The 23445-nt window shown below is 37.6% G+C and overlaps 1 protein-coding gene across 1 annotated transcript in view; it reads left to right on the top strand.

The window, feature by feature from the left end:
- The window catches only part of LOC140951751 (centrosome and spindle pole-associated protein 1-like), a 50846-nt gene that overhangs the window by 10223 nt on the left and 17178 nt on the right, over nt 1-23445 (top strand). The window contains exons 6-26 of the mRNA XM_073401080.1: nt 74-151; nt 335-368; nt 679-760; nt 1186-1218; nt 1742-1826; nt 2003-2064; nt 2636-2674; nt 3285-3357; nt 3940-3995; nt 4832-4926; nt 5177-5273; nt 5457-5514; nt 6018-6282; nt 7576-7754; nt 8480-8529; nt 9103-9200; nt 9884-10054; nt 10435-10502; nt 11001-11054; nt 11911-11976; nt 12074-12157. Coding sequence (XP_073257181.1) covers nt 74-151; nt 335-368; nt 679-760; nt 1186-1218; nt 1742-1826; nt 2003-2064; nt 2636-2674; nt 3285-3357; nt 3940-3995; nt 4832-4926; nt 5177-5273; nt 5457-5514; nt 6018-6282; nt 7576-7754; nt 8480-8529; nt 9103-9200; nt 9884-10054; nt 10435-10502; nt 11001-11054; nt 11911-11976; nt 12074-12157 — 1827 coding nt within the window. The remainder of the gene's footprint in view (nt 1-73; nt 152-334; nt 369-678; nt 761-1185; nt 1219-1741; nt 1827-2002; nt 2065-2635; nt 2675-3284; nt 3358-3939; nt 3996-4831; nt 4927-5176; nt 5274-5456; nt 5515-6017; nt 6283-7575; nt 7755-8479; nt 8530-9102; nt 9201-9883; nt 10055-10434; nt 10503-11000; nt 11055-11910; nt 11977-12073; nt 12158-23445) is intronic.

The raw sequence follows: 23445 nt of genomic DNA, 5'->3' as shown, positions 1-23445 counted from the left end.
AGAAGATGTGACACGTTACAAAAAGTTGTTCAGTTCAGTTGAGTTCAGTTCATAACTTTTTCCCTCCGTTTAGAGCCTGTCAAGAAATGTTGAAAATAATGGCGATGATTTCACTTTTCAAAACAGAAGGCGAGGAAAGGAAAACAATAATGTGAGTTTCTGGGGTTTTTTATTGTTTTAAAAGGAAATATGACATGATCGTACACATTATTATACAATGATTGTCAAACATATTACGTGAAAACAGTGTAATGACCCTTTATTACATCTTAGTTTCTTCTCAGTTGTTTAATAGCTATTACCTTTTAAACCATTGTCTTGTTTTACTATTCAGGATTCATCAAGAGGCAATGACAGCTATGAAAGAGGTAAGTTATACATTTACAATACATTGTAGACACTTCTTGAAACAATAGCTATGTTCCCAAATTATGTATATTTGAGAAGCCTTCTTTGCAGCAGTGGAGGGGTGGGGGGTACGTATGTTCCTAGTCTGAATTTCAAATGCTGTCTTTTTGTGTTTTTAGGAGTACATGTAGGACATGTCCCTGTTAGTATTTAAGCCATCTTTATGTTCTTTATCGCCATTTCGTCTACTAGTCTTATGTCACTGTTTCCAGGCCATGTCGCTTACTCTAGATAACAGGGCCTCTATTGAAACATTATTCTCTTCTTCAGGTGGTTACAGAAAACCAGAAAACTTATTTGAGTCTTACGAAGATCTTCTGCAAAGAAAGCGTGCCCAAGAGAGGAGATACAGGTTGGTCCATATTACTTTGTACTTCTGAAGTGACACAGTTACCGTAGTAGAGATTTGTATCAGAAGTTTATGAATACGAATTAGGTGAGGAGGAGTTTGTATCTGAAGTTATTTGTACTCTTCAATAACGCATAAATAAACCCATTTGATTTGTATTGAAGCTTGCAGTTGCGTACGTGACTGACTTTTTGTCAAATTTGTGTTCTAATTTGCAAGAGTTGACAGATGTACAGAGCAAAGGTGCCAGATCACAATGCGTCTAGTACAGATTAATGTGACTTGAATAATACTACTTGTTAGTCATGACGTTGATAGTTAATTAATTATTAATTGTACAATAATAATAATTTGGTGAATGTTCTTCCTTTGGTTTGTAAGTAATATTATTGCATCCCTTATGATTATGTTTGTTTCGTTTTTTGCAGAGGTATTGATGACCTAGACTCAAGTCCGAACAGGTACTGAATTTTGAATTTTTGTAGTTTGGTAGATGTCACCATAATGACATTTTGCACAAAAAATGTTGTTCTACCACTAGCCAGGCCATCATTGAAATAGCGATGTTTTTGTGTTTTTTGTGTTACTTTCAGGGGAGGGTTGATAGTCTTTACAGATTATAATAATTTTTGTGGATATTGATTGAAGTTGCACTTCAGTCAAAGCAAAATGAACACTTCAGGAATGTATAAAAGTGGTTGCACCAAACCTGATCTTATATGAGAACTGGTTATCGTAGGCAGCTGAAGTCACAGTTCAAATGGGGTTTCAGGATGCTGCAGTACTCGTCAAATTTTGTTGAAACACTAGACTGAAACTAAGGATTTAGTCATGTCAAGTCTTCTCAACCAGCTTACTTAACACTTTGTCCAGTGTACTTCTTCCGTCTTTCCCCAATGTTCAGTTTCAAGAATGGTTGCAAGGAGAGCATTAACTTTGTCTTCTAAGTAAATGTTTAATTGCATTTTAATCATTTTCCTGCAGGCCCAGATGGGATACTTCACAGTATAAGCAGAATTCTAAAAGTGATGGGTATCTCAATCGAAGATATGATGATGAGGATGATGATGTAAGATGATCTAACTTATTGCTTACTGTATATGGCATTCAGCCATGAAGTATTTGCCGAAAAATGTAGCAGTTTTGATTGTATGTTCTGGTTAGATAAGTACCAGTAGGAGTAACTGTTTGTAATTGGTTCTTAAGTTAATCAGTATATTGATTTTTGGTATCATTGTTTTGCAGTGGATCCAGAGTTACAGCAGAAATCGCCCCAGAGTTCAGAGAGAAAAGAGTTTTGAAGCAAAGTCAGATGAGCATAATATTATTATTTATTGTATAAATAGGATAAGCAACGGTCTAAAACTAGGGATTTAGCTCAGTGCTGAATGTTTCTGGGGTTTTTGTTTGTCAAATCATAAGGCCAATGTAGATATATCTCAATGGAAATTAACAAATAAAGGATAATCATTATATGGCTGCTTGGAGATTGAAATTTCTCTTCTCGAGTTCAAAATTTATCATTAAGTCATAGCCAAGCTATTTGAGCGCTGGACTGGCCCCGAGTTCAAGTCCCTCTCTGACCACTAACTGGATTTGTTCTCGCTAGTCCCTAGTTCAAATCCTTGGCCGCTCTTGTAAATAGCCAACTGGTTTGCCTCCTGCTGGTTGGGATTCGTAACCATATTATGTTTCATTTGAATAATTGTTTCATTATCCCTGAAAAGCTCCATAAAGGGAGAGGATAACTAAGTATTATTATTATTATTATTATTAACACAGATCTTAAATTCACATGTGAAGATAACAAGTTTTTGCTTGAAAGCTCACCTTCTCTTTCATTGGTAGTTATGTAATAATGTCGTTTTTTTTTTGCAGGCGTGTTCGGTTCCGTGGTGATGATGATGCTGATGATGAGTAAGGCATTTTTACATGTTTAATAGTTTGTCCTATTAATTTGGTACAATAAAGTCATATTGCATTCTTGCCGTTTTTTTGTATGAGAATAAATTAAATTTTATTCACCAGCCCTCAAATGGTTTTTAAGACACAAGTGGTGGATAGAAGGGATCAAGGAACTGGTAACTGTGGTAATGTGACTGGGACATTAGTGAACTTATGCATCCTGAAGGCAGAGAAAAGAAGACAACAAACCTTGTGTGACAAATGTGACAATACATGTAATTTTATTTGAAAAAAATGTTTCATTTTCCTTTAAACAGATCTTTCTGTAAAAGACCAGAACACAGTAATGTTAAGTGAAGATTGCAACATAGTATGCAAGTGATAGCCTTGTCATGTTTGACACATTTTTTTGGTGTCCTTTTCTTTGTGCTGTCCTGTTGCGCAAGCTCACTAAATGTTGACGGTGGCAGCAATGACCACAATAATGATTCTTGAATATGATATTGCAGGTAGCAATACAATCTGTTACTAGCCCAAATTGTTTGAAGTAGATAGTCTTTTTTCTCACCCTTGATTGTGTCCTGTTGTACCTTCCATTCTAAGCATCACTCGTTTTGTGCAGGTCATGGGTGAAACCAAGAAGAAGACTTGATTATTATGATGATGAGGAGGATGAAGAGGAACTCCTTGAATGGGTACGTCATTACAGTAGCACCGATGTCCAGGGCCGAAATATAAAGTATTATCTGTCCACATAAATCTATTTTTCCAGAATGTGGTAAATTATTGATAGCATCATGACAATCTCGTTAATAATGTTGATTCCATGTGAAATGATTTGCATGCATGGTTCAACACAGAAATAGCATACTAATGGCAGACTGATTTCTAAGCTGGTTTGGACAGGCCATATTTTTCCTGTCTGTCAGGATAATTTTGGGGTTTATGTACTTGTCAAATTCTAACATGCTAGCATTTTTTGTATCTGATGATTCTTTTTTGTAACTTGCAAAAATGCACAATGATCTTAGTAAAATAGTGTGCAGAAGAGATGAAACAACATGAGTTTAAAACAAAACTGAACAAAACGAAAAAAAAATAGAAAAATGCCGAAATTGGTGGTTACACTAAGCTGATTACAGAGTCGATGATGAATTATTTTTTATGAAATTTTTTAAAGTTGGGTGAAAGTCTTAGCTGGTGCTGCCAACCATCTTCTAATTTGAATCTTGGATTAATTATGGAGAAAAAAACTTAAATCAGCCTTTTGTTGTTAGGTTCGAAAAAGAGGAAGAAAACCCCAGCGACGAAATAGTGCTCACCTACCAGAAAGGTAATTCCACCTGCATTTCCTTTGCCAGCTTAAATTCAATATTTATTACAAACAGTGGATCAATCCATCAATAGTCACAGGACACTCACTCAACCACAACCAATCTCTGTGTCTTTAGTTAATTAAATGACAGATCACGCTCTAAATGTATTCCATCTGAATATATACCTAGTAGTGTTTAACCGGCACGGCAGTTCACTTCAACATGTGCCTTTGCTTAAGTTACTCTTTAAACTCTTATTAGTATTTAATTTCACTGGTCTTTAATTCCGTGTTTTTCACAGTTGTAAAATAATCGCAAAAGTAATGTAAGAACCATGCAGAAAATTCAAATCACAGAAAAAAAAAAAAAATTAATAACAACAATGTACAGGATATGTATCGACAAATACACTGTGCCCAGAAAATTAAATGGTTTTAGTGGAAAGTTTCATTTTGTATCTTCTGTCGTGAAAAAATGAGAATTAGCAAAGATTTCATGTATGGAGTAGAGATTCTACCTATCATCTTTATCTGAATCGCTAGATTTGTTTAAGTCCCTTATCTAGAAATTTTAAAGAGTTCAGACTAATTGAAAAGTAAATTGAAGTCAAAAACGCTTGAATCGCAAAATGTAATGCCCTTTTTCCATATTTGTTAATTAAAATGACAAAAATAAAACAGTTTTGCCAGTGATCGTGAAATTAGGTACATGCGAAATTAGGTACCAATGTGGTATATTCTCTTCACTGCCTTCTATACCTTTGATTAAGTCAGTCAGAAGGTAGGAGGGTAAGAAGGGTCAAGTTTAATACACCATTCATTAGAAATAACAGTGAGTTTCACTATGTTCACAGAGATGGTCCCAAAGAAGACTCATTTCAGAGGAGCAAAACAGACGGCAATATCAGATCACAGTCTGCCCCAGTGGAGGGAGCTGGCATCATAGGAGGTTGGTCTTGCCTTGTACAGGTCGATAGGTGCTGCATATGGTGCCTTTCTTATTATATAGTATTAGATCAGTCGATAGGTTGGTCGTCTATTGAAACAGTTATCATCGAGCTGTATCACATCTGACTAGTCTTCACATTTAGTTGTCTTTCATTGTTAACTGATGTGGGATGGGGTAGATAGGTTTAGGGAGGGAAAGCACCTCTGAATGATTTAGTTCAGTTTTGTTTTTAATTTAATTGCTCTCTTAGGTTCGGAGGAATCCAGAAGTGCCAAAGTTCAAAAGCAAGAACAGTACAAGAGAGAGCTTCAGCAGCAAATGCAAGAACAAGCAGATATCAGGAAAAGGTATCGATCCACCGATCTTTGCGTCCCACGGGATGCATGCTATGATTTATTTTGTGTCTTTAGGGATTTTTATGCGTCATTGATGCAGGACGCAGAGGTAACAAAATCATTGGAGCACTGATGTTTTCAATACGATCTATACAAGGAGGATTTTACTGATCATGTTTGTTGGTTCTTTGCCAGAGAGAAAATGCTTCATTTAGGAAATGATCCAACTAGTGGTAGGCCACTGAACTCCCAGGTAAAAACCTTTTTAATTTACACACCTAATTCTGGAAAATTTTTTAGAAAGGTTTAATTTGTACTGGTTCTTGAAACCTTTGCTTAAAGCTAGTATAAGACCCTACAGTAAATAACCCTTACCGTAATTTTTTAACTTATAATAAAGCAAGGGATTTTTTACTTGATCACCCTTGATCTGTTTAAAAGAAACCAGGGTGGTAATATTTTGTAACAGCCGTCTGTAAAGCTCATGTTACACGGGACGATTCCTAGCAACGATTTTTAGCGGATCACAGCGTTGCACTGTTGAAACAATGTTGTAACCATTGCAAACCATGTTGAAACAATGTTGCAATGCTGTGTTACACTAGAAATCATTGTTGCGAATCGTCTCGTGTAACATCACCTTAAGGGTCAGTGCAAGGTGGCTTGAGTAATGATCATTAAAAAAAGCACTGTGGAACTGTGCCAAATTTACTCAAAATTTAGTGGTTTATTTATGTTCAATGCAATTCCTTTTAGCTGGACAGAACACCACCAGATGTAAGCAGGGGATCATATCAACCTCCTCAGTCGCAAGGCTATGATGTCTCCTTGGCCAATCATGGACCTAGCTCCAGGCCTCCTCCTCACCCTGCCATTCACTCCAATCCATATGACGACCCGTATTACTACTATGGTGCACTGGAGATGGGTGCCACCCAGGGGCATTCTATTAGTTCCCCTAGGGGGACTGGTCAAGCAAACATGATGCCAAGGTTGAGATTGGATGCCGATGTTTCTGGAGGTATGGCGGACATTGTATGCTCAAGAAAAGAGTAATAAGTAATAGTTACTATTACAGTTACCATGTCGAAACAACTGGTGATGGTCAATCCCTCTGGAAACCGTAGGCCCGTTTCAGAAGCCGATCTTTCCATGAGCCGAACCTAATTCGAATTAAGGGAGATCCAAATTATTTAGACCGGCCGAATTGATTCAGACGCCGATCTTAATTCCAACAGAACTAAATTCAAAAGGAGAAAAATGCCCTACTTTGGTCAAACCGCTTTCAAAATACGTTGCTATAATTTATGCATTTATAGGTTTGGTACATGAAAAGTTCTGCGTCCGAATCAGAGTTGTTCTAAAGTCACTCCAAAGTCGAAATTTCTAGCCGGGCTGGGCATGAAGAACGGCTGAGCCGTTCCAAATTGATTCAGACGCCGAACTTTTCACGTACCTAATTCAATTTATTAGGTTCGGCTCATGAAAAGTTCGGCGTCTGAACCAGGCCTTATTTATCATTCAAACTTCATTGATTCAGAAACCGTGTCAAGATACTGATTCAGCGTGCAGTTAGAAGTTAAACATTGACAGAAAATCTGGACGTCATTGTACTGTACTGGCTGAAAGTTAACATGCGAAACGTAGTAAACTAGGCTTACAGATTAAGAAGGAAATGTAATTAAGTATGTGAACTCGGGATCAAACAGCAGCAATTCATGTTAAATAGTTAGTGCTCATTGAAAGGTTACAAGAAAAGGGTAAAAAGAAACTATTTAAAATTGAGCAATCAAATAACAAATTACTATTACTTGTAATAATTGACAATGTAAATTGTGATCAAGTAAAATGTTATGGATTAAATTCTGCAGGTCGTCAGTCACAAAGAGATTCACAGTCAAGAACCCAATGTAATGGACATAATGGAGCATCTGACTTAAATAATATGCGCTGGACATTTTCATTTGAATTGTGGAACCGTCCTTACAGTTGTCCGACAAAAAAAGGATGGTTTCACAGCCAACTAGTTCATTTTGTTTAGTTCTGCCAACAACTATCATGAATCTTAACATTAGCAAAAGAATTTCTTCTAGCAAGTTGTAGTTAGCAAACCCGTCACTTTGTGATAAACAAGTATGTCTCCTGAGTGCCATAAATTATTTCAAAGATACAAAACAACAATGAAAATTCTAATTGCAGCTTATTTAAACCCTCTTCAATTTTGTTCATTTGTACTTTCTTTATTGTATTTCGGCCCTGTGCTATTTATTATGTTCACACACTTTTTTGAGCAGTTTCTTTTTATTGGCGGCAGGGTACACCACACCAACTCCCGCACCCTACCCTCAGCAGGGAGGAGACTCGCTCAGCCCTCGGTCTGGCCTCCAGCCTCCTGGAGGGTTCAGCAGTCTTGGAGCAGAAGGCACAGATCCTGCCTCATCTGACAAGAAGAAAGCATTACAACAAGCTTATCAGGAAGAACTGAAAAGACAGGTAAAAACTTGAACCTGCGTTGGCTTGCCAATCCGTTTCCTAAAGTAGTTGATATCCGAGAGGAAGTAACTGAAAACACTGCAGTGTGTGTTTCCGACAGGTAAGCATAAAGCTATCAAATTGGCATTCTTGATACAGCTTTATGTTTTATTCTTATCCCCACAAAACTAAGAGGAAACTATTGCGTCAAAAAATGATTGTTTGTTGATTGAAAAAACGACCATTAGCCGAAATAAGGCCATTTTTGGACGACTTGTTTTCATCAAAGTCGTCACGTATCATAGTGTTATCCCCAGCTCATGAAGAGATTCCTGAACTTTTGCTGCTGTTTTGCATGAAAGTTCTTCATCCTTTTCTCTCTTAACAGTGGCCAAAAAAAACAATTCACTATAAAAATTTAAAGTTCTTTGTGTGAAATCCCAAGAAATAAATAGCACCATGCAATAGTTCTGCAAAATAAATTCATTTGAATGGTAGCACCATTTAATAAATGATTTTGTCCACAGATGTAAATGTTAGAATGACACATAATCTTCAGATAACATAGTATAAAAGGCTTATTCCTAATTAAGAACTTCATTTAGTATTTGAGAGTCTTTGGGAGTTATATTCAACCGTTGATTCTATAATGAACTTATACGCAAATCTAGTTATTTGGCAAGCATAGCTAACAGTGAGTTCCTCTATAGAAAACTTCAGTTATAACAAATTTGTTTGACCTTTAGATGGAACAAAGAAACGAAAAGAAACGAAAAGAAAAAGAGGAGAAAGAAAGGTAAGATGAGATGACAGCGTTTAGAATTAGTAGAGGTTTAGAGTCACGTTTACGGCAAACGGCAAACGTCAGATTCAAGTTGAGAATTCCTCCAAAAAGAAAGTGAGCAGATAAAAACTGCCTAAAACGATTCTTTTTGACAAAACTGGCGTGAAACTACTGATATTTGTGCAGAAGTTATGAACAGTAAACGACAGGAAAAGGTAAAACTTGGTCACGTGGTACAAATTGCCGCACACGTGACTCTAAAATTCTCCATTATTATATATTTTAGTCCTCTACACTTTTAGCTTTCCCTAATACATGGGAGGCAAACACATTTTTTAAAAGCCAAGGCAACCTTTGGTTGGAAGGCCCTGCATAAATTGGTACTCAAGAATTTTTTCTCCCAGTCTGTACTTTTGTCATTAACCTGCGTGGGAAAGGGAAGGGAATTTGGGCGAGAGACCGCACGCGAGGGAGAAAGGAGCGCGCTTCTCCCGCTCCCGGAATCCTCTTCCGCTTTCCTTTCAAACACCTGTCATGCAGGCTATTTTGTTATTAAATCTGGTCGGTTGTTGAAATATTTTGTAGATATGACAGAAAGATTGAGCAGGAAGCAGCCAGCTATAACCCCTGGGGTAAAGGCGGAGGTGGGGCACCTCTCAGAGATTCAACAGGGCATCTTGTTGGTAAGGACACTAAGAACATGTTTAGTTTCTTTATCCTGATAATTATCATGCAAGGGGCAGTGCCCGAGCCCCAAGGCCGCAGAAATTGTCGAGAGGGGCTGAAGAGAGACGGTATTTAATGCACCTTTCCACTGTTCCACGGCAGGAGGACTAGCTTGGTCGGTAGAGCGCTTGGCAGACTGCAGAGCGGAAGGTCGTGTGGTTCGATCCCAGGGGCCGTATCAATACCAATACCGGTACTCAGCGACTTAATTAAGCTGCCTTTCTAACGGCTAGACCTTCGCGTGGCTCGGGTGACCACGCAAGATAGCGGTCTTGTCACGTCTCCACTGGAAGATTAAAAAATAGTATCCCCAGGTAGTACTTTCGTGCTAAATACATCGACACTTAAATAAAGTGCGTTTTGTTTTCAACATACGAAAAGCGAGAAATCAAAAGCTTGTTTGGATCCTTTCAATAACTGACAAATGAAGCAAATCAGACAGTCCGGGAACGTCTTGTTTGCGTCCTTGTGTCACCAAAAAGTTCATTTACATTAGCCGTAGAAGCAGAAGAATAATCAAAGCCTTTGTGTTCCTTATTTTTGGCAGATAAGTAAGACAGTAAGGAAAACTTATTTTCAAAACGAAGGTCATGGGAGATCAGTGAAAATTAAGTATTTTTTTCTACATCTCTTTTCGAAGCTAACTTAAGAACCTTGAGGCAGTACAATGAACAAGGAGTTAAAGTGAGTCCAAGAGATGAGCCTCCATCTGTAGACACAAGATTCCAGGCCGCTGCACCCAGTGAACCTTACCTATCTCCCAGACAAGGAAACATTAGCAATGCAAGCCCAATGATGCAGGCAGCCGCCGGTAAGATTTATAACTTTTTTATTTCATTTGAAATGAAAAATGCCAACTATCATGTAAATTCATGTTATAAACTGCTGAAAAAAAATATTAGAATGTGAAAGAAATGTTAGAGGTGTTTTCAATGAATGGTCACACCATCGGATTTCACTAGTTTGTCTGTTCTCTTTCGCTCCGTAAAACCGTGAATAAAATTCAATATGTAGATCTGAACTGTGACGCAGACCATATGAAGGAAAGCGAAATTTTTCTTATTTTTTTCACTTTAAGAGTGCCTTTAGCCAGTGCTTAAGATAGAAACTATTCTTACACCAATCTTATTTCGAGCAGGTGAACCTAAAATTCATGACAAGGTTATTGATAAGTTGTGAATTTGTGTTTAGAATTATCTGGAAATGTAGGGAGGTCGACATTCGGACGATCAGATCCTCTTAAAGAAGCTCAACCACAGGTAACCCAATACAGCTGATATCAGTTATCAATTTAATTGTAATTGTTATTAACCATATTAGAAGGGGAACTCAACACTGATGTCTTCAAATGGTCGAAGATCATAATCTGCGAAAGCCGGTAGAAATCGGATGTGAGCCTTATAATAATTGTTTCGTTAAAAGACTAATAGTTAGTTTCTTTCCTGCCGCAAATATAAGGGCGCCTTCTAGCGTTTTATTAACAGGTTATTATTCCCTCAGGCTCTCTTAGTTTTTTTTTCTGAGTAAAAATGGGTTGACAGATAGCAATTACGCCAGCCAGTAAATGAGAGATTTGCAGTAAAATTCTAGACGAGTTTTACTAATAACATAAGAACTAATTTTAAGCAAATTATTCAGGTTTGATTTTTAAGCAAACGAAGTTATAGTTGTTGAATTAAGAGAAATCAAGAAGTTGAACTTGGTGTCTAGAGATAAACGTTGGATTGATAGCTCCTTTTTCTATTTTGAATTTAAAGGATGATCTTAAAAAAGCAGCCAAGCTGGAGTATCAAGAGTTCCTTCGAAAACAGGTGCAGTTTAAACTCTCTGTTGAAGCTGGGTAAAGCAAATATTTATGCTTACGTCATATAATACTCCTCAAGTATGGGACGCGTCATTTACCATACGTGTAGCATTGCCTGTAGCCGGGCTTAAAGTTTTAGTGGCTGCAAACTTCGAATGTCGTAAATTGTTTCCTACATTCAGTTATATTAAAGCCTACAAAATTTGCTTAATTCTGCCAAAGTTGGTTTGCACATCATTCTTACAACTTGGAACAAGGAGAAATCAAACACCAGGTAGCTCAGAAAAAATTCCAAGCCCCAGGTGAGAATCAACAGCGTGCAAAGAAAGTACTGTCCGACAGCCCGGGGCTAGTGGATTTTGCTATCGGGCTAGTGAATTCTGTTTTTAACTTGCCCGACGGGCTAGTGATGTTTTATGAGGAATTTGAATAACAGAAGAACAAAAAGTTTTTGGGGCTAGTTGAAATGACGTCTGGGCTAGTAAATGCTAGCTTCAGCTTGCCCGAATGGCAAGCTGTAAAAATGATTTTCTTTGCACCCTGATCAAACTCACGAGCAGGGTCGAAATTTAATTATAATTACACCAGTCATAGAGGACTGTCTGGGAGACTTGTTCGAAACCAGCCGTCCACCGGCAGTTATAGTTTTGTTTAATACGTGATTTTTGCATCGGTATGTCTTGTCGGCGACCTTCCTTTGGACGTGAATGAGTCAACAATTAAACTTCAAGAACGTTTCGAATCTCCTCCATACCTGTGAACGAACAGCAAAAAAACAGATGTGAAACAATCTTAAGAGTCTTTTAAAACAAATCAGATATGAACTAGTACTCAAAATCGTTTATTACACTCTTATTTTTCAGGTTGAAGAAAAAGAGAAAAAGAAAAAGGAAGAACTTGAAAGAGTAAAAAGAGAAGAGGAGGAGTTGGTGAGAGATAGTCCTACCTTTTTGGGCTTGAGGTTTTTTCTGGTTTATCAAAATGTTTGCTTACTGGTAACGTCTTTCACTTGTGATTTTTCCTCAGGAAAGAAGAATTAAAGAGGATAGATTAAAGATGCAGAAGGATTTCGAAGAAGAACAGGAGAAAAACAGAAAGAAGGAAGAAGAGGTAATGCGTATTTTCAGTTACTTTAAGTGAAATTTGTCAGACTCCTGTGAAGTTTTAATTTATGGCAAGTGAATATACGGACACTGTGTGCCACAGGACACCCGTGCTGCATGGATCTTAGCCGGGCGTCTTTAAAGTATCTGAAAGAAAAGTCTTGCTGTTCCCCATTCCGCCCTTAGTGAGGATGCCAGTTAAATTCGAGGTTTCATTTGTTCGAAAGTTGATAACGCTATCCACTGACGAAACCTTTATCTAGTAGATAATACAATTGGTTTCCCAAATCCGCTGGATGGTGATTTATCCGTTGGATAACGCTATCCGGCGTTTGAGCTTCCCCCAGCGACCTCAATCTACTTCAATCTACCAGTGCTCATTTATACACCAAGAGGAAGAGTAGAAAGTCTCTTGTTTAAGGAAACCACACTGTCACGAACTTAACCAAAATTCAAACATTAGGAACCGCTACCAAAGTGGGTGAAACATAAAAATAACTGATCAAAATATGACAAACAAGAATCGCCGAAAGGCGATTTTAACTGTGCTGCTACGGGGCGATTTTTCTCTGAGGGGAAGAGGCGGCCGTACACACTCAGGCTACCATAAAACCTTGTCGTCGACCATTGGGTGACGTAGAATCTCACGTGAGAGTGAAACAAACATTTACGTAGAATTCTTTAAGTATTTTTTTAACGTTGTTGGCTCTGACTTGGTCGAAAGCTTTAACTATACTCATGAAAAAGGACAACTTTCAATTTCTCAAAAAAGGGGGATTATTGCACTTATTCCCAAACCAGATTCCGATCTACTGGACCTCCAAAACTGGAGGCCAATCACCTTACTTAACACCGACTACAAGATTGCTGCGAAAGTTGTAACAAGGAGAATTGAACAAATGCTACCAAAAATAATCAACTCTAACCAAACAGGATTTATTAAAAGTCGCTATATAGGCGAGAACATAAGGTTGATTAGTGACATAATGGATGATACAAAAACTGAAAACCTAGCAGGAATATTATTGTCATTAGATTATAAAAAAGCATTTGATACCCTTGAATGGCCGTATATTAATAACGTATTAGATACTTTGAATTTTGGAGAGAGTGTTAATAGATGGATTACCGTTTTTTACGCAAATATTGAAACAGCAGTTTTTAATAATGGATTTGTAACCAAATGGTTTAAGCCCTCGAGAGGGGTAAGACCGGTGTGTCCACTCTTCCCATACCTCTTTGTTCTCAGTGCCAAAATTTTAGCTGCGAAAATTCGTCAAAACAATCTTATTAAAGGAATCAATTTATTTGGAAATGAAGCTAAAATAAGACAATTTGCGGATGATACTAATTTATTTTGTGCTGATATTAGTTCTGTGGAAAATGCATTTGTTACCATAAATAATTTTTGAAGGCATTTCAGTCTTGCAACTTAATGTCAAAAAAACCAAAGCAGTATGGTTAGGAAAGTGGTCCAAGAATCGCTCTCGTTGCTGTTAACGTGGACACGCGACCCTGTCAAAATATTGAGAATTCACTTTTTTTTATGATGAAAAACAGAACAATTAGTATAACTTTTCGATCAAGATCCAAAAATTACAGAATAATCTAGATCTATGGAAATCAAGAAATTTAACCCTGTTTCGAAAGGTTTTTATAATTAAGACGTTCGGGTTATCACAACTTGTCGGTCTATTCAGCTTCAAATCTCAATGTACCGATCGATTTTATAAATGATACCCGGAAGAAGCTCTTCAGCTTCCGTTGGAAGAACAAAAAGGACAAAATCAATCATTTCAGGCAATGCAAACACGGAAAACGTTTTCTGTTGCTTAAATAGATATTGCTCTGAAATAGTGTCAAGATCTGGAGAGACGGACGGCACACCCCCACTACGACTTTCCAGAAATACCAACCCCCCTCCCCCTTGGTAGTTACGGTTGTAGTCGTAGCACCACCGCGGTCAAACGTCTAAATCGTTATTTTTGTTTTTTATTGCTGGGATTTCATTTACCAGTTAGAGAAAAATGGGCAAAGATGTATAAATCAGTTAGTCAAAATAACTATCTTTCCATTTTTCTCAAACTTTTAAGCTTTTTTCGCTGAAAACGCTTCGCGCTAAAAGAGAATCATGTTTGAAAATGGCGCCGATAATAACGTCAGCATCGGTTTTCAATCACTTAGAACTTTTTTTTGTAAACTTTTAAAAAGTTTAGTGAACTAACAGGATGTTGGTAATACCTTAAACTTTCGATAATGAAAGTAGCAACCTTAACTTTGAAGTATTTCGCTTAACTTTTGCAAATTTCACTCGCTTGACCGCTGTGAAAGTCGTAGCACGCACACTTCGAATTGGTAGTAGCGTATAGATGAAATTCGTGTGTATTTGTTCGTCACCCTGAAGAAGACCGATTTGTGCGGTCGAAATATAGGTGTTCCAAAAAAATTGTGTCATTTTCTTCACTTCTGTTTTATATATCTTTCTATATATGTCTATATAAAAAGGGTAAAAAAATCACTGAAAATGGAGGTTTTACACGGCCTTTTTGAATAGACATAATGATGGAGAAGTTTTTATCTGATAGTCCAACTCTTTCCAACGAATTGCGGCTCGGTAGAAAAAGGAACGTTGGGCTAAGGACGTTCGGAGCCTGCTCAAATTAATGTCATGAGACTGCCTAGAAGAAATCTTATGAACGTCAGATCGTTTAATAATGTTACTAGAAAGATACTCAGGGACTTGGCCGTTAAGACATTTATACATCATGATCAGGTCACGATGTATAAGGAGATCCTTGACAGGATTGTTTGATACCGATTTTTATCGATTGACTACTCCGGGGTATTTTTGATGTTTTTATTTACGATGGCGTTTTACGATAACTTTAACTTTAACTTTATTATTCTATCTCTCATATAGTACAAACTCAGTAAAGCCAAAGCCAGGGGCTAAAACGGCCTGTGGTCAGAATGACAGAAATTATTTTATATAGAAATGAAGACTTTAGGCCAAACTACAAAACTACAAAACAAGATACAAAAGTGAAATTAAATAAGTTTACATGCATGCAGTCCTATAACAGAGACGGAACTAGTGACAAATAAACTCCGCTAACAATAAACTACGAGAATCCTGCGCTAGTTCAATTCAGGCTTAAAAAGTGAAGTTTTAGTTTCTTTTTAAAGTTAGTAGTGGTAAGGCGGTCACGGACAGTCAAGGGGATATCGTTCCAAATAGTCGGGGCTTGAGAAGTAATCGCAAATTGATACCTGAGGGGCATTTTATGCAAGTTGAAACGAGAACGAGTTAGATAATCATGAAAATCACGATTAAAGTGGAGGAGCTAGGAAAGAGAGGCAGGTGAAAGGCGATTAAAGTGTGAGAATACAAAACAAGAAATATGAAATTTATTAAGGTTAATGGAGAGAAAGAATATTAAGCTTCCAGAAAAGAGGCTTAGAACGAGTTCGTGGAGGAGAAAAGGTGATAATTCGAATGGCTTTCTTTTGGAGTAGATAGAGGGGTTCAAGGTTGGATGCTTATGTAGATGGCCAGATGAGGTTACAATAGTTGATATAAGGTAGAAAGAGGGAATTATATAAGGTTTTTAGAGTGACCGAAGGTAAGTATCGTCTCGATTTAGACAAACTTCCTATAACCTTAGCGACTTTATCGCAGATGGAAGTGATGTGCGGTTTCCATGAAAGGTTTTCGTGAATAATTATTCCAAGAAATTTATGTTCCTGTACCCACGCTATAGGGGTATTATTTATTAAGATGTTTAATTCTGAAGGATTGATCTGGATTGATGGTGACTAAGAATGTCAAATTTTTCAAGATATCCAGACAATCTGAAGTAAAAGAGTTTTTCAAAGACCTTGGAAAGACGCGGGACAATAGAAATAGGCCTGTAGTTAGAGAACAAGGAAGAGTCATCAAATTTGAAGATGGGAAGGATCTTGGCTGTTTTGAACTTATCTGGAAAAACACCTTGAGAAAATGACAGATTACAGATATGGGTCAAAGGGGCAGCTATTAAATCAATAGTATCTTTTATAGGGGAAATACAGAGGCCATCAAAACCCTCACATTTACTATTTTTTAGAGAATGGACCATATTAGCACCCTCAGTGGGAGAAGTTGGGTTAAGATAGAAACACTGTACGTAACGACCAATCAGAAACTCTCTATACGTAATATGAGTGGAAGAGATTTTATTTGCCAAAGGAGGACCAACATTAGCAAAGAAATTATTAAACTTTGTAGCTATCTGAGTAGGATTTGAGTATGAAACAGAACTATCTTTCATGTTATTGAAACGTTGCTCAGGTTCCTTTTTGGAGATAATCTGTTTTATGACTGACCATGTCTTTCTTAAATCTGAACTGACAGAGAGCAGTTTGTTATGGAAGAATTTTTTCCTGGCAAGTTTGATGAGAAAATTGTATTTTAAAGCCAAACCTCCCTTAAGCGATCACCCAAAATGCCAATACGGACTTTACTCATCGGCGAAGGGAGGTTTCACGAGGGCATTCCCGACCGAAAGGGACTGGAACGATAACCTCAGTCTGTCGACTCTGTCGAGTTACGTTGCGCGTCGATGACGGCGCTCCTGATTTTGGCGCGAAATGTAAAACAATTTCGGTTTGGAAGGTTTCATACGCAAAGCTTTCTCTGACTCTTCTCTGTTTAACCTAAATTTATCGATGAAACCGGAGAAAGTTTTTTGTTTAAACGCCGATTGAGTCTCGCTTTTCTTTATTTTATAATGTATATAGATTTAGCCAGGACTAAAAGCGAAGTTCCCATTAATAAATTTATAATGTAAATCAAAGAATAAACTTGTAATCTACAAATCAGTAAACTTAAATACTCCAACATTTTCTTGACAGTATGGGGCATGAATTGTTTTTGTAGCATCTACATAAACTGAAGGTCCGGAATTCTGCTCGATATCGGTACAAAGCTTAAATTGGCCAAAATTAACCCGGTGATTCAGACTCTGGTAAGCACTATAAAATGGATAATTCCATGTACAGAGGGGCAAATACTTACTTAAAACCCTATTTGGATATCTCATCCCACTTAAATAGCCTCTGTTGTGATGCTTAGACGACAGATACACCTTCCCTCGTTTACGAACTAATTTTGGAGTTGTCTCACACTGTTACAGTTACTTCTGTAAGTTTTAAGAACCATCTGTGTTTTCTGGAACAAAGATTTTATTTTCTTCATCGGTAGTCTGCTATTTGCACGAACGCGTCGAGAAAAATGACTAACCTTATTTAACCCAACGGAATTGTAAGTTCTGTCATAAATAAATTTCCCACGACGAGATCTCAATTCAACTTCTGTTATTATTTCCTCTACAACACAATATTGCAGCTGTACAATTGAGTCAATAACTTTTCCTGTCACCTCACTGCCATCAAAACACTCTAATTCTGAACTTGCTGATAATGCAAAATCCCGACGCCGAGCATCGTACATGTACCGCGTTACAAAATACACAACGCGAAATACAAAAAACAAGTACATTAACAGTCACTGTGCTAAACACAATTGAAACCATAAGAAGAATTGTTACAGCTATCACAGTAGTTACAAAAGAAGCGTGACTCCTTTTTGGTTTCAATGGTTGACAATCCTCTCGTCCTTTATCAGAACCCGTTATGAACACAGGCAGCTTCTTGACTTCCTCATTGTGAATATCCAAATCACAACCTCGTTCCCAGGGTTCCCTGGGAACGAGGGTGATTGAAATCACTGTTGTCACACTGATTACCAGCTATACAAATCTTTAGACTCTCAAACTTGATACATATTCCTCTCTTCAAACTCTTATCGATTTTACACTTACACTCCTGATATTCCGATTTGTCGTTGCGTCTATGAGTATTTGATGTCACTGAATGTCTTGACAATTTCGTTTGTTTTTCTTTGAGTTCGCGGACCAGCCCATTCCGAAAACGCTCAGTGTCATTTTTAAGGGTGGGTCTATCGCGAACAGTGTGTGCATTTGTAAGTTTGTAAAGGCACGGTAACGTACTTTAGCAATATATTGACACGTTCCTCGAAACAGCGTCGCCATTTATCCATTTGCTTCTTCCTGGCGCATTGAAAAATTTCGGATCAAACGAATTCCAAATCGTCCTTCATTGGGTTAGCCACATTCAAATGACCTCGTTTGAAAGACGCAATTAATAAGATTAGTGCATTTTGATCCTCTCGTCAAAAAAACTGTCAGACGCCAATCATCTTAGCCGACCTCTTAGGAAACACAAGTTTACTTCAACGGGTTCAAAAGGTCATGGTTTGTGATTTGTGATTGGTGGATTTCGATACGTTTTGTGACTTCCTGTGTTTCAAGGCTCGTCGCTTGTGATCGTAATGATGATAAACGGCAGCGAAAAACGTAATTGTAAAGGCGGCTTTTAAGCTTCAGAGGTCGCGTGTTTTTGAAAAGCCCAGGGACCTACACCAGCAGAGTACAATACTACAATGGTTTACCCAACAAAACTATCAACGTGACAACACACTTCCACTTTACCCACAAACGTGACTTTTACACGCACGTGAGTCTATTTAAAAGCTTCTTTAGTACCGACCAAGGATAAGCCAAATCCTTTTAAGTTTATTCTTCAATTCCTAAATGTATTTGTTCTCTTTCTTTTAATCTTACTAGGCTGCAAGTCACAAAATTTTTGCGCAACCTCCCCTTATGCTCTCGACATCTCAGAACAGAATCGCTCAAAGTCTTATTATGACCAAAACCCGGCGTTAATATTCCAAAACATATTTTTGATGATTTCATCCCTGGACTTCAGACTTCCAAAGTTCGATGAGGTAAAAATACTGAAGATTAAGATTAACTCTTGAGATCGTAAAAGTGCGATAAGGTGCCGTGCTTACTAGCAGAGCTTTTTTTCCCACGTGCCTCTTACCTTGAAAAATACGTTTCATGGCAGACATTCGCCTCGCTTCGCTTGTTTACTTGCCTTGTTTACGTCAGCACGTATTGCGTGCCTATTGAAACTTTGCGTCAACCAGCCATGAATAACGGAAGACTCTTGATAGCAGCTGTATTTCATTTTGTACATCACGTGGAAAAAGACAGTTAAAAACATCATAAGTTGACACAAAACTCTGTCAGCCTCAGCTGTCAAAGTAAACAAGTTTCAAGATGCTGCATAAATTTTCCACATACATACATACTTTATTGCAACTCCCTAAAAGGGTTTTTCAGTTACAAGGTTACTAATCAACTAATCAACTAAAATAGCTAATTAAATTACCAAATAACTAAGATAATAAATATTGTTGGTTTTCACATGACGTCACTAAAATTCAAACTGAAAAACTATCGATCCTACCGAGATTTTACTTTCATCATGTATTAGAGCAGCTGGAAACTAATTTTCATACATATTTTCGCTTCAAAAGGGTTCTTGGTTTTGTGATAGAGTACGCTTGAATTTCTAAGCTTTTGCGTGACGCGGCATTTACATGACGGCCAAGAGAGCTGTCATGTAGGGTAAAAAAAATGACTTATTTCAGGAAATTTTGCTATCTAAACAGTTCACGTATCAGAAAAAGTGTTACTTTAATGTTTATGAGTTTCTCGAAGAATAAATTCACGCTTTTGTAGCAAAACTCGGTAACAGATGTTTCTGCTGGTTTTCGTCCGCCATGTTGGAACTCATCCAGGTGAGCACCAGCATGGCGTCTCCATACAAATCTCTATAAGTTTGGGTAAAACATTTCTTCGGATATCTCGTATACGAAATATTCCTCTGACCTGAATCTTGGCGAGGGTCTTTGTATATGTACCTCCTTTCATTTCCCAGATTCTGGGCTTTATCTATTGAACGGTTTTGATTTTTATTTTGATCTATTTTTAATGCCGTGACACTGAAAACCAGCAATACTTTTAAAAATAAGTGAAATACAATGAATCATTCACTATTTACAAATTCATAGATTGATCAGAGAAAAGTAGGTTGACAATTTTTTTCTTAAACACTTTGACAGAATCTGAAGATTTAACATTGTTTCTTAGATTATTCCAGAGCTTAGCACCGCGGTAGGTGAAGGACCGCTTACCAGTGGTTAGGCGGCACTTTGGAATGTTCAGCTGATCGCGTTGTCTAGTATTTCTAGTGTGAGTTTGTGAACGCAGAGTAAATTTCTCGATTAGGTAGTGAGGCACAATTTTATTAATACATTTGTGCATCTTCACTGCATCGTTCAAGTAAATTCTGTCATCAACAGGCAGCTAATTTAGCGATTTGATAGCTTGTGAGATGTGATCAAACTTTTTGAGGCCAAGAACAACACGGGCGGCAAAATTCTGCACTGAATGAAGTTTGTTGATGTTATGTTTACTAGTATTTGACCAAACAGTTGAGCAATAATATAACGTACTAAAAACGAAAGAGTTCATAAGGAGAAGTATTGTTTTCTTATCGAGCAAGTGTTTTATTCTATTGATTCATGAACTCACCTGTCAAATTTTGACCAATCAGAGCATGAAAATTTGACTTGGAGCGTGACCAACGCGTGGCCATGGTTAGAAAAGGTCTTCCCCGCCTGTATTTTTAAATAACTGGCTGAATTTTCGCGTCCGAGGTCAGTTTGAAATCAAGGTCTTGATAGTGAGGGGCCATAGTGACATAAACACAACATATTTCATATGAATTTTTTAAAAAAAATTGTTGGTTTTCACATGACGTCACTAAAATTCAAACTAAAAAACTATCGATCCTACCGAGATTTTACTTTCACGATGCATTAGAGCAGCTGAAAACTAATTTTCATACAAATTTTCGCTTCAAAAGGGTTCTTGGTTTTGTGATAGAGTACGCTTGGATTTCTAAGCTTTTGCGTGACGCGGCATTTACATGACGGCCAAGAGAGCTGTCATGTAGGGTTTAACAAATAGATTCCATGTTGCCGTGCGTCTGTTCAGTAATAGATCACAGATGACGTCAAAATGTCGTAAAAACAAAAAAGTTGCGGCTCGTGTGTCACTGTTGTTTTTACCACATTTTGACGTCCTCTGTGATCTATTATTGAACAGACCCACGGCAACATGGAGTCTATTTGTTTTATACAATGATCAGAAAAGAAAAAGACCGATACACATACCTGCCTCGAACCGCTTGATCTTTGAGGATTTGTGCTAGTTTAGGCATTTTTTAAGTCCCAAACCCAACTTTTCATCTTAGCTTCTTCTTTATCTTACTTGTGTACAGTTTCTTCGAAAAGTTTTTGACCGTCTTTTCTTGCTCAAAGAAGAATAATAGCGAAAACATTTTGCAAAACAGCGAGTCTCTCGTAGCGAAGACACACGATGGCAACTGTTGTGAAGATTTCTTGTAGTTTAGGCATTATCAAGTAGTCAATAGCTTTTTTGGTCTCCGTTTCTCCAATTTTCTTCTTTGTAAATAGCTCCTGATAAACTTTTTCCGAAGCTTTCACTTGTCTCAATCCGAAATAATCTCACAAACGTTTTCAAAACCGCGTGCCATGTTGAACAAAACAAAGAAAACAAGTTTCCCGTGACGTCATCCATGTATCTGTACTCTAATAGATCATGGGCAACGACCAATCACAGCGCGCGTAGCATTCACATCATTGTATAAAAAAATGGCTTATTTCAGGAAATTTTGCTATCTAAACAGTTCATGTATTAGAAAAAAGAATGACTTTAATGTTTATGAGTTTCTCGAAGAATAAATTCACGCTTTTGTAGCAAAACTCGGTAACAGATGTTTCTGCTGGTTTTTGTCCGCCATGTTGGAGCTCATCCAGGTGAGCACCAGCATGGCGTCTCCATACAAATCTCTATAAGTTTGGGTAAAACATTTCTTTGGATATCTCGTATACGAAATATTCCTCTGACCTGAATCTTGGCGAGGGTCTTTGTATATGTACCTCCTTTCATTTCCCAGATTCTGGACTTTATCTATTGAACGGTTTTGATTTTTATTCTGATCTATTTTGAATGGCGTGACACTGAAAACCAGCAATACTTGAGCCTGCAAACATTTAAAAACTAGTAACTTGTCAGCGGATAACTTCAAAGAAATACTCGACCTCGTTAGGTCGACACCTGAGCCCGCGATACGGTCAGGTGATACTGGTCAGCGGATACCTTATTTTGACAGCAGTCAATTGATCACAACATTGATGTGCAGTCAGTTTTCTCTGGTTTTTCTTTGGTTTCTCTGTGTCGCGGACGGACGGTCGGTCGGTTGGTGTACGGTCACGTGATTACCAAATTTTCTGGGATGGGTAGATTTACTTAGCTATGGGGCTCCGCCCAAAAGCGCGCGCGTGGAGCTCCGCTATAAGTCTGTAAAATAGTAAAATAAGTAAAATTTTCATTGTTTTAGATAGCTAATGGTTTTTTCTGAATAATTAAATTTTTTAAACAAGACTAGTTAGTATTTAACTACTGTTTTAGCTTGTTTTTAATTGTCTATTAACATTAATTTATATCTTTTTTTACAATGACAGTGTAAAATTATTGTAATATTTGATATTTAACAGTTAATGAATGAGGCTGAGTATCTTATGAAGAATTATGGAGATCGAGGAGGGTGTTATCCGTCGAGGCCGTAGGCCGAGGCGGATAACACCTTCTGGGATCTCCATAATTCTTCATATGATACGAAAGCCGAATTCAATAACTGTTTTATTATTCATTCAAAATAATTCCTAGTTTAAAAACATAGCTAAAACATGCTTAACTCCATCTATCCATCGATGTTCAGTTCATCTTCGATAGTGTACGTTTAGGTTTTTCCAGCTCCGCAAATATTCTCCAAATAGCAGAGGTCGCCCTTCGAGTTGTCTTTTTGCTGTTCTTGCCGTGTTTTTAGCTATTTTTTCGCCTAGTTCTTACTCTTGAAACGAGTGAAATGTCCGCCATTTTTTCAAGTTCACAACCAAAACAACTCAACCTCGTCCCCAGGTCTTCTCGGTTAACGGTGCCTTAACCTGCGAAAACGCTGCATTTTTCACGTCATTTCCTCGTTAAAGAAAAAATTCTTCCAAATTTGGTCATCAGTAACTGGTTATGGTGAATTAAACGTGTGCTTTTAGCCAATCAGAATCGGGGAAATATTTTGAATGAATAATAATATGTTTTATAGAGGGCCACAAGTTTTATCATAACTGTCACGTGTTTACCCTCTTTTAATAAAGGCGTTACCTTACATTTAGCTGACAGGTTCATAAGCAAGCCTACAGATTGGTTTAAAATACTGTAATAATTCACAAGTATTTTG

This window comes from Porites lutea, chromosome 11 (assembly GCF_958299795.1).
Source record: "Porites lutea chromosome 11, jaPorLute2.1, whole genome shotgun sequence".
In the NCBI taxonomy this organism is placed as follows: Eukaryota; Metazoa; Cnidaria; class Anthozoa; order Scleractinia; family Poritidae; genus Porites; species Porites lutea.
The sequence above is the reverse complement of the archived record's forward strand: the minus strand, read 5'-3'. Positions and strand labels throughout refer to the sequence as shown.